The 12212-nt window shown below is 43.4% G+C and overlaps 1 protein-coding gene across 10 annotated transcripts in view; it reads right to left on the bottom strand.

Moving 5' to 3' along the window:
- The window catches only part of SSH2 (slingshot protein phosphatase 2), a 226038-nt gene that overhangs the window by 8371 nt on the left and 205455 nt on the right, over nt 1-12212 (bottom strand). For all 10 annotated transcript variants that reach the window (XM_057716369.1, XM_057716361.1, XM_057716363.1 and 7 more), the window contains 2 exons: nt 10659-10859; nt 850-1684 (listed from right to left, as the gene is read on the bottom strand). In XM_057716369.1, coding sequence (XP_057572352.1) covers nt 850-1684; nt 10659-10859 — 1036 coding nt within the window. The remainder of the gene's footprint in view (nt 1-849; nt 1685-10658; nt 10860-12212) is intronic.

Here is a 12212-nt window from a genome sequence, read left to right as displayed (position 1 = left end):
ACAGACATCATGAGATGTCAAGAATCTAGTCTGCTCCACTGAAATCATTAAATGACGTCATTTATGTTAGAGTAAATCTGTCACCATTTACTTCCCAATTACTGCATTCTACTGGTCTAAGATACCATTGTTTTTAAGATGCAACCCGATTTCAAAAGTCAAAATGAGAATAAGTGTGCCTTAGAGTTGATGTTATATCGTAATTCTGTCTGAGATGGCTCATAAGAACTCATATACCAGTGAGAAGAATCTTGGGAGTCTGTCTGCTCTCAAATCATTTCCCCAAACCATCTCTCAACTGTCAAATACCACAGGGCTTGAGATGAGGGACAACTCAGAGACACTGTTGGCAGCAAGAACTCAGCATGGGAATCAGTTGTTACTCCAACAACTATTAACACGTCTAGTCTCTGAATTTTCTGAGGCAGAAAGAATTTCCCAAACAGACCCATCCTCTCAGAGAGACATAGGTCTCACTCAGGCAGCACCTGAGTCCCTGGCATCTCACTGTTGGTGAGATTTGATCTGAACTGCAGAGGTCCAGAGGGGCCCTCTCCTTGTTCAGGCAGGACATTTGTTTGGGCTAATCCCTTCTTCCCTTATCCCCTCTCAGCAGTGCTTCCAATGACACCAAAAGCCTGGAGAGAGAAATTCCTCGAAAGGCAAAACTGATGTAGAAAAATATTTAAACCCTAAGTTTTCAGGGAAAGTCTTAGCCAGACTGTCTCTTTCATATCACCTTCTTAAATCTTCAGCAACATCAAAAATAGAGTGAACACAGCAGAGTCCCATATATTTTGTCTTTAAAGAGAACTTCATTAGGCACAGAACTATAAAGACAATTTTTACCTTTGACTGTTCCTCATCTATTGAAGATTCTTCAGATGCATGTGGAGTATTACTCAGAGAGCTGCTTCTCTGGTCATCAGCTGTCGCTTCAGAAGGGGTTACTTCCACCACTGACAGTCGACAGCTCTCACTCCTTCCTCCACCCAGTTCCTCCATCCTTGAGTGAGAAAAAGATCGGGACCGGGTTTCTTGGGAAAGCTCTACAAACTTCTCTAGTGCGCTAAAAAAGTCAATGCGATCTGTACTGAAATCTGAGACTTCAGCCTGGCAACTGGTTTGGGGGCTCGGTGACTCCGGATCAGGGGACATGGGGAGATCTTTCAGGCGGGATGTCAATTCTTCCATGGGCAGTAAGTGGACATTCATGTCTGCTTTCAGTGCGTCTGTCTCCAGATCTTCCACTGTTAAGTCTGGGAACTTGTTGGCCATTTCTGGGTCCTGTCCAGGTTGGATTAAGGCTTTGGATGCATGGCAGTTGTCAAGAGGGAATTTTGATTCTTTGAGACAACACCCCGATGAGCATCCGTTGATGTCATTTAGGTTTAACTCATCTTCAATCTGTCCGGCATGAAATTCCCGAGAAGTAAACTCCAAGCAGATCATTCTTTCTTTGGTACACAGGCCTTTCTGATTTTCATCTTGTGGGATGACATGTTCCAAGAAGACGGGAGGTATGGGTGCGTGACTCTCCATGGTCTTTACCTCGGCAATCTGGTCTGCTGAGGTTGTGATCTCCTTCTTGTTGAGTTCTAGTCCTGGTTTGCAGATGGGTTCATGGTGGTCTGAGAGGTCGCTATCTGAGTGCGACCTCCAGAGCTTATTATGCCGCTGTTTGCTGTGGAGGACACACACAGGAAACACCTTACTCTTTGTGAAAACAACTGATTCCCTCCCAGGAAACCGACCCCAGATAAACCTTAACCTGCAAGATGCTCTTTTAATGCCCAATGAAAGTAGGCAATCAACAGTTGAAAAGAGGCTCAATTTCACCAATAGCAAACAACAAAAACAAAGCAAAACAACAACAAAAACAAATGAATATGAGATCTGATTTTTTACTATCAGACTTGTAAGAGCTAAGATAGTTGTTAACAGCCAGTGTTGATGATAGTTTGGCCAAACTAGCCCTCTCATAATACATAGTTGGTAGGAGTGTGAACTGGAGAATTTTAAAGAATAAAATCTGGCAATAGCTCTCAAAATTTAACCTTTTAAACAGCAACTCTCCCTTTAAAATTTTTACTTGGAGAAATACTACTTCATAAGTGCACAAAACTATACATATAAGGATGTTTACTGTAACACTGCAACATCAAAAAAATTTTATTTAAATTGCAGTCTATACACTTATATGAGGCTATTAAAAACAGTCAGGTATTTTAGTGGGATGACGTCCAAGGTATACTATTAAGTGGAAAGCATGCTGAATGTACTTGGAATAGTCCGTTCCCATGTTAGAATAAGTATAGGAAACTATCTGCAGGAACATCACCGGATCGGTAACAGTGTTTCTTCCAAGGAAGGCAGGGCTTCCACTTTTGGGGAGGGCTTTAATTTTTGGAGTATGTCTATAATTTTTTTTTCCATATTTTTATTTATTTATTTATTTATTTTTTTGGCACACGGGCTTAGTTGCTCCGTGGCATGTGGGATCTTCCTGGAGCTGGGATCGAACCCGTGACCTCTGCATTGGCAGGCGGATTCTTAACCACTGCGCCACCTAGGAAGCCCCTGTCTATAATTTTTGAATTAAAAAAATGAGCATGATTAATATTAATAACTGGGGGAAAAACTAAAACAAAACAGGATCCAATTAATACAAAGAGAAATAATCTATTGGAGCACATTTTAAGTTCTCAAAATTGGGATAAAGAGCTGATATAGGCTTAATCACTGATTTGGAAATGTGAGGAGGCTGGTAGTCTTTCTTAAATTAGAAAGCAAAGATGAGGGAGTTCCCTGGCGGTCCAGTGGCTAGGACTTGGTGCTTTCACTGCCATGGCCCCTGGGGTTCAATCCCTGGTTGGGGAACTAAGACCCCGCAAACCATGCAGCATGACAAAAAAAAAAAAAAAGAAACCAAAAAAGGCAAGCAAAGATGAAGCTAGTAAATCTGGAGAAAAGGGTTGGTAACAGAATGGAAAGGATATGCATAAAATATAGGCCCTTTCATAAGGAACTCTGGGTAAAAACCATCAAGCTACAGTGACCCCTGGAAAGGAGACGGGCCAAACAGACTACACGCACACATCCATCCTTTGGCTGATTTCATGGAGAGAAGGTCTGACGAGATCTCATTTCAAACCACACTCGAACAAGGAAGCACAGCTCCCAAAGCTCCAATGAAAAAGAGAAAGGTGGCCCTAGGGCTGGGCAGGATCACCTGACCAGGGCACAGGTCGCTAAATGTGGCATTTGGGGGTGCAGTTTCCGTGACTTACAAGCTGATGAAGAGTTACCTCACCACAGGGTGGAATGGGAAACAGCCCAAAACAACTTGCCCTGGGCTCAGGGCCATACCTGCCTCGGCTGCCTGTGAATCTCTGCCGAGTCATGCGCCTGCACTAATGTGAACCCCTGTTTGTTCTGAACTCTGCACCTGCTCTCAGCTCCCCTGCCTGTCTGCTGCTTGGGTGGGGCTCTCTCTAACTCAGCCCTGCCCAGCAGAAGCGTGCTCTTCCGGGTAGGGAGCAGGTCAATTTGTTTATGAAGACAAGCTATAATCAATCAGCTGGGTGTAAGGTGGGGTTTTTCCCCCTTTCCAAGCTGCACGAACTCCAGCCACCCCTAGGAGGAGACAGCATATCACACATCCCAAACGAGTGAGTGGCTGTGGGGAGGGGCAAGCTGACTGGTTGGATAGGTGGGGCCTAAACCGTACTTTGTGACCAACGGATGCCAATGTGCTTCCCTTTAAAGTTTCTTCCTTTTTAATCTAGACAGCTTGTTTCCTGACCTAAATATGACTTGCTCTCCAATTTCTATCCCTAACCTATCATGAGAATGTTCAAATCTGCACCAAGTCCTCTCAGCCACCACGGGCAGGACAACTCCTGTGATGCAAATCACTTGGAAGGTATTTCAGGGAGAAGCTGTTCTCACCCTAATAATAAAGGGAAGTTTATCTCATCAGACAACAGGCAAATGGGATTCTTTCATGATCCCAAAAACCCTCCAAAGTATGTTTTAAAATAAACTGCCTGTAAATCACTAATCAACTGAGAGGGAAGGAGAGACTGATGTGATGCTAATAGGCACCAACAGTGCAGGTTTCAGAGGAAGTGGCTGACGTCACAGCTGTTTTTACCCAGCAGGGATTTTCTTCTCTTCCTGGGGAAGATAATCATCACAAAATATTGGGTCAGGGCTCTGGAATTAAACTGACACCTCTTGTAAAGGAGAAAGAAAAATCCCAATCCAAGAATAAGTCTGATTCTGCTGTCTTTTTAATTTCTGCATAGGACCTGCAGGGAGAGTAGTAGGCGGCTCTCTGACATAGTCAAGTTACTCATTACCATGGCCTCTGAAGCACTGCTATTCCATGTGGCCCTTCCTGATATCCCCCTCTCCTCCCAGCGCAGGGGTCAGTAACCAGTGACCTGAATTTTGTGCTCATCATTCCCTCCCTTTTCCTTCTTGTATCATCGCATGTTTTGTTCTAACAATATATAACTCAGTTTGCATGTTTTGAATTTTACATAAATGAAATCTCACTGTGTGTATTCTTCTACAACTTTTTTTGCCTAACGTTTTTAAGATTCATCAATGTGTGTAGCTGTAATCTCATAGAGTGTAGAGAATATGCCACAATTTATTATTTATCTGCCCTGTTGATAAGCAGTTTTAGCTGTTGGACATTCTTGTGCCTGGTGCACCCTTTGGTTTCTCAAAGGTGTTGCATATAGGAGGGGACGAGGTGGGTCATGAGGCACGTGTGCACCATCAGTTCTCCTTGATAACACCAAACTGTCTCCCAATGAAGCTCTTCGCCAAGCCAGTTTATTCTAATGCTCCATCACTGGTGCAGACATCAGATCATATTTGTTATTTTAAACTGTTAATGTTTATATTCAGCTGACTCCCTTGAACCTATTCCAGGTAGGCAGTAAGTAAATAAGTTGCCAGAAAGAACTTCAGGGTTGCTTTGTGGCCTGAATGATGTAAGCAAGTCTCAGGTTCTTTTCCCCCTTGAGTGGCCTCTGACCTGAATTTGGATTCACATAAACACACTGACACACATGAGATGACTGGGCCATTCTGGGTAAGAATTTGGCCTTTTACTTAGTAAATGAGCAAGAAGGAAATCTAAATGACAAGATGCATATGATATCCCATTCTCTTCCCTCCACTTTCTTTCTTACTGTTATATGTTTGGTAAAGTACCAACTCTGAGGAAATTAGAGGAAAATACTGCTGAAAACTGAGTATCAGTTGTAGTGAAATTAGACTATTTATGGTTACTTCTTAGGGCATTAGGCAGCCTGTAGAGAAGAGGAGAAGGAAGAGAAAAAGTGTCAACTGAGCATTTGCTGTGCTATGCGTGGTCCTAAATGCTTTAAGATTATTTCACTGAAAAGCTATTAAGAAAGTCCTTTAAACCTTACTTGTGATTGGCTGTCACCTGGCCAGGAATCCACGTCCTCTCATTCTCAGGTTCCCTCCTGCTGGCTGACCACTGTGTACCAACTAACTGGACTTCAATGTCTCCACCCGCAAAGCCAGGGTAAAAGACAGCTCTGTCTCCTCTGCCCCTGGTGACAGGGACGTTCAAAGAATTAAAACTAATATCTAGGAGGACATGTGTCACGAACTCTCCCTGGCCACCACCCAGTGTTTCTTCCTTGCCCCTTATACACTGGAACCTAATATCTCAGACACATGGTCCAGCTTGCAGATGCATGAAATCTGAACTTGTCTAATGGAACATAAATCCGCCAGATACTTAAACGACCAGAGTCCAGAATAACAAACAGGGTTGCTGGCAGTTTAATGGAGGGTTTCAAAACACACCCCGCCCCCCCACCTCACTCCCATCCCCTAACTATAAAAACTGAAAAAATAAAATTAGATATGAACAGTATCAGTGCCTTTACGATACCCTCACTTTTAGGTCTAAAGGAGAATATTAAATATTAGCCTTGCTCAGGCTTAAAGACATACTAAAAGATGCAAAAAGTCCCCTGTATCTCAGAGGGGCTGTCACTGTTTGGTCCACACTCTCACATTCTGATTAACAGACTGTAACCAATTCATAAATCACTACAGGGGCCTAGCATCACTTTGTTAAACTTCTCTCCTACCAAGAGGTCAAAGTACCAAGCTAATACCCTCAAACAGAGGCCTGTCACCTCAAGTTAAGCACCCAGTGCCGCTCTGGACAACCAATGGGGCTTGACAATGCTAGGGTCAGGGCTCTGTCTCTTTGGGAAAACCACCACGTGCTTCCTGGGAGAAGATATGAAATATAGGATATCTAAGCACCTGGAGAGGAAATGGAATTTCTTTGCAAATACAATGAGTGGGGTTTTCCCAAGGACTTTCCTCTCTTGGTGAAAGCTGCAAGGCTCGATACAGTTTCAGACAGTCACAGGAATCGGGGGCTTCTCCTTCTTTGCTATGCTAAGCAGACAGACCCTGGAGCAATACTCTAGGGCTGGGCAAGAGTCTGCGAGGCCCAATCTACTTGGCAGACAGCTTGGCAGGCAGCCTACAAGTGCCATTTCTCTCTCTCTCTTTTTTCTTTTGGCTGTGCCACTGTGTGGCATGCAGGAACTTAGTTCCCTGACCAGGGATCAAACCCACGCCCCCTGCAGTGGAAACACGGAGTCTTAACCACCGGGCTGCCAGGGAAATCCCAAGTGCTGTTTCTTGACAGCACATCATAGACTGCAGACTCTAAGAGCTATATACCCAGGAGGCCCTCCCACTCTTTTTCCTCACTGGCAGAGGCCTGATTTGGTTTGAGTGTTCACTGTCCCATAAGTTCAAGGAATGTGGCACTTCCCTAGCATCAGAGGGTGAATGTGAATTTGTTTTAACCAGTCCAGGAAATTCTATTTTCCTAGCCAGTGATGAGTTTTAGGAACATAACCCAGTCCTGGTCAATGGTCCTGTGGGGGGTGGGGTGGGTCAGTGGTAGTCTACTGGGGAGCTTCTGGGAAGGGTCTTCCCCTCTAATTGAAATGCCCATTCTTTCAGCCAGATACCATGGAATTTACACGTAGATGCCCAGAAATGTGGCAGATACCTGGCAATCATGAGGCAAATTCAAGGACCAAGCCATTAACTAAGGAAGTTAGAAAGGAAAGTAGAGCAGGAAGATGAGAGTACCAAAGTCCCTGATTACATCCCCCAGTCACTACAGAGTCTACTTTGGTGCTTCTTGCTACAAGAGATGGTAAATCGTCCAACTTTTCAAACGACCTATAGCTGGGTGTTGGCTCCTGCAGGTCCACACTTCAGCCCTTCCAATTAGCTCTCTGCCCTGGAGGCTGACCTATGAACCATATCAACTGGCCCCCTTGTATTCTGACTTCCATAGGGTTTGGCTAATGGGGAGCCCCAGCAGGAGACAGGAGGGAAAAGAGTGAAGTCAGGCCACTATTCCCCTAGTTCCTTCCCCACAGGGCCACTCTGGCTGGCTGGGTCCCTTGACTGAAGGCTGCTTCTTCTCTCTGAAGGTGGCTTTTCTCCAGGAGTCTCCTTCCAGGTGCTAGTAACTGTTCTCTCCCTGTTTAGGCCCAGGAGCTATTACCAAACAGCTCCGCTGATACAAGTTCCTTGATTCCACTATAACCCTGCAACTTTGTAAATGGTCTCTTTATAAAGCCTTCCTCATATAATCCTAGTCTGCGTGTGCTGCTTCTTGCTGAGATCCCAGCTGATGGAGATATTCTATTAGTTGCAGCTGAAAGCAGCCTAAGTGATACCCTCCGCCGCCAGCACTAGATTTTAGTTTTTAAAATTCAGGGAACATCACAATACAGAAAATTACAGGACACTTCCACTCCAGTTTCTAATGGAGTCAGTGTGTCTGTGAGGGGTGGGAGGCAGTGGCTGGAGGAGACGAACAGCACACGCATGTGTGTTTTCTGGGCAGCCCTACAGGAAGAACATGATAAGAATCACACCTCAATATCCCTTAACAGTACATAATGTACATTATATGCATAAATATGCACACATAAAGTACATGTTTACAATAACTGTGAGCTAGGTCTCTTGATTTTCATTTTATAGATGGGGTTAGGTGAGGATCAGAACTGTGAATTAACTTCTCAAAGTTGCAGCAAGGGGAAGAACCAGGAACGGAAACCAGATCTACTGACTCAAATTCTGTGGTTTTCTCACTCCCCAGGGCTCCCCCTGCCCCCCGTCGGTGAATCAAGACCAGGAAGGCAGGATGAAACCAAAAGGGAAAGGGAAGAGGCAGGGTGACTTGTGGGTTTATGCTGCCCTTCTTATCCTCATCTAAGATTTTTCTGAAATTCCTTTAACATCTAAGGAAAACCACATACACTAAAAACAAAACAAAAAACGAAACAAGCAAACAAAACCCCAAAACAAAACAAAAACCCAATCCAACAGCTTGCAGTAGCCTGGGATTCCAGAATAAGTACTGAAATTGGCAGGACACATAGTATCCTTCCTTTCAACGGGTCACGTGAGGACACTGCCTAATATCCGTCATGTGTGCGTCTGGGAACATACAATATTTATGTCTCATCCAACCCTCAGAAGCCTCTTTCTTGTGCCGAAAAGAACTGCTCTGTCCTACCTTCTGATCTAATCTACCTAAAAATGTCATCAAAATCTGGCCCCAAAGATCTATAAATTCTTTTTAAGTGGAGGAAACTTCAGTATCCTCCCAGCCTCCTAAGAGAATGGCTCAGATGAAATCATGCCAAGTACTGAGTAAATGGGAGGGGTTTTTTAGTGGAAACCATAATACTATGCTGTGGCCACATTTTCACAATACTTCGGGGATGGGAGGGTGGTCCCTCTGCCTGGATAGGCTGGAAGGCTATTTAACATTTCGTTCAGGGGAAACACAGCCCAGATTCGAGTCAAGACCAAGTCATGAGACTCACTGGAGTCAAACTCTGGCATCAGCCCTGACTGCTTCTAGGCAGCTGTGCCTTTACCACCCTAACAAAACCAACTAGAATATGCCTACATGGAAAAAGAAAGCAAAATATAGCACTCCACAGAACTTCAGCATGTGGCATCTCAGGAAACTGATCCTTGAATTCAGCTTGCTTTCTGAACCTTTTTCCTGAGATCAGCCGAAGGTGGCTTTCACCATCCAGAGGAATAATAAATAATGTAGTGAAATTACTCATTTTATAATCAATTACCAAATTATTGTTGAAAGAGCCAGTTCTTATTGATACAGGAGGATGTTCAAGACCTAGTACTGGGTAGAAAGACAAAGACAAACACTGTATGGTGTCTCTTACACATGGAATCTAAAAAAGCCATACTCAGAAAAACAGAGTAAAGTGGTGGTTACCAGGGGGTGGGCGGGGTTAGGGGCAAGGGAAATAGGGAGATGTTGGTCCAAGGGTACAAACTTCCAGTTATGAGATTATAGTGTTCTGGGGATCTAATGTACAGCATGATTATAGCTAATAATACTGAGTCATATAGTTGAATGTTGCTAAGAGAGATCTTACATAGATAGTCTCACCACAAAAAAGAAAAGGTAATTATGTGAGGGAATGGAGGTATTAGCTAATGCTACAGTGTTAATCAGTTTGCAATACGTAAATGTATGAAATCAATACCTTGGACACAAACTTATGCAATGTTGTATATCAATTATCTCTCAATAAAGCTAGGGGGAAACAAAGAACAATGGCAGTTAAGTGCTCAATAAACAGTGCTACAGTTAAAAAAAAAAAAAAAAGACCTAATACTGGGTGAAGAGGTAAGGCTGAAGGAAAGGTTTTGTGAAAAAAAAAAAATCCATTGATATGATACAAGTAAGATCTGGAGACATAGGTTAAGATAATGCCAACTGCTGTTTGTGGGTACTGAGTTTCTAAATGATTTCTCCCTTTGTAATTTTCTGCATTTCTGCAAAACATATATATAAAATTGGATTAAAAGATCTTAGAAAACAAGAGCTATTTCTGGGAAGCACCTTCATACCTCATATGGGTTATATATATCCCAATTCTGCAGATTTGTCACAGACCAAAATTACTGGAGAAGGTTCAATGAAACCAAGAACTGGGGAAAAAAAAAAAACCAAAACGCCCAAAGTGGCAGCAGGTACCTGTTTTAATGGGCCAGGGACCTCCCTGGCAGTCCAGTGGTTAAGACTCTGTGTTTCCACTGCAGGGGGCGCAGGTTCAATCCCTGGTCGGGGAACTAAGATCCCGCACGCCATGCAGGGTGGACAAAAAATAAATAAATAAATAAAAAGAATGGGCCAAAACCTGTCTAAGAATTTCAGCTATGCAGAGCACTACCTGGGGAGCAATCAGTATCCTTTTTGATGAGGCAGCTGCATCTGGCCCTAGACGATGTTGAAAAGTATTTATTACAATCTGCACCTGAGAACTGAAATAAGGGAATAATATTTCCGTGCTTTAGCTTAATGTCTTTAGTTTAAATTCCTAATCTTCCATGCTAATCTTAAATGCTGGTGCTTACTTTTTAAAAACTAGATTGATAGAGATTTCAATTTTCAAAATGTATCACACACTTAAATTAGATGAGAACTAGCTGCAGAGAAGGACATTTCACTGTGCCCTGGGGAGCATGAAGGAGGGAAAACCTGAGAAAGTCAATTAAGGACTCACCTTGCCAGCAAGATCCCCTGGTACTCTTCCAGCTGTCTCATGAAGCTGGGGTTGGGCTTGGTCACTGTTCGTCTTTCTTTCACGTAGTCATAGGCTCGGTCCAGATTCCAGCCATACTCCTTCATCGCATAGGCAATCACAGTGGAGGCTGAGCGACTCACCCCCATTTTGCAGTGCACGAGGCATTTAGATCCGTGTTTCCTAGTTTAGAGGGTTGAAGTAAAGAGGAAAACATGATAGTGAGTACACTTTAAAAGCTGGGTTCCAAATGTGTCCATGTCTCCTGTCTGACCCTTCCATTTTCTTGCTATGCAATTCACCCCACCTTAGTGCACTTGTATGAACCTCTAATCAAAAGTGTGAGGCAACTCTGGTGCACTCAAACAATATTCAAGTTAATATTAAGCCTCTTTAGTTCATTCAGCAAACATTTACCAGGCATTTACCACGTGTAAGACAATGTGCAAGATCTGGGATGCAAAAATAAGTAACAGTTTTTCCCTAAAGGGTAGGAGTCACTGGGAGAAGCAGATAATTAAAATTCAAAACGGTAATTGCAATGACAGTTGGTCACAGAGCACAGAAGGAGAATTTTCAATTTAGAGACTGGACCCCATTTTGTGTGTGGCTGGAGGCCAGTCCCCCTCAGCCCCAGGGGCACGTTTCAGGGCTGGCACCTGAGTTACAGGTGTGGCAGTGATTCATCTAATTTATCCAAATGTTGTGAGTTGCTCCCAGTTCCAGTTCCAGTAAGAGTTCTGTCCTGGGAGGAAAGCACAAACGAAATGAAACTAACTCTCCTCTTTACTCAGACGTAGCCCTAGATATTACTTTTCGCAACACTATCACCTGTGTTCTGTCTAGGGACTGGCTACGTAACCCATGGAGCTGGATGGGACCAGGTGATGCACCACGTGGCTTTCTCAGTGAGAAGGGTGGAATGAATAACCAGTTGGTTTTTTGCTTTGTTTTGTTTTAATGGGGTGGAAGAAAGAAAACAAAGTTACCATAAAATGACACCAACAAACAAACAAACCTCAGTCTTATGCCAGAGCTTATTACGTTGGATCCGGCATTACTCAGTTATGCCAATTCTGCTAATAGCACAGTGTCTGGCGCAGAGTAAGCCTTTGGATATTTTCTACATGTATGAACAAAATTATGGATCTGCTGATTAGACCTGTCAGTTATAAGTAGGAACAACGTTTTAAAATCTGGAAGAAAGAACAGTTACTCTTATCACTGGTGTGTATGGGCTGGAATCCTTCCCAAGTGGCTATAATAAATAAAAAAATGCACATCAGCCTGAGAGAGGAAATCTATACATTCACTCACTATTTCAGTAGACAAGCTTCCTTCCAGAAGCTTATAATCCTTCTGCTGGAGACAGAGACACATGAAAGGGTTAAGTACCAATGCAAGGAGGCATGAGGTTAAGTGCCAAAGTGAGAGGGCCACCCTGATAAGCTATGGGAATGCAGAGCATGGTCTGGAATAACTGAAACAGTTTCAAAAGAAAGGTAAAACTTCAGTGTCCTATGGTTGGTGCGGGTG

This window comes from Hippopotamus amphibius, chromosome 17, assembly GCF_030028045.1.
Source record: "Hippopotamus amphibius kiboko isolate mHipAmp2 chromosome 17, mHipAmp2.hap2, whole genome shotgun sequence".
NCBI classification, from domain to species: Eukaryota; Metazoa; Chordata; class Mammalia; order Artiodactyla; family Hippopotamidae; genus Hippopotamus; species Hippopotamus amphibius.
This window is presented reverse-complemented; position numbering and strand designations above follow the sequence as displayed.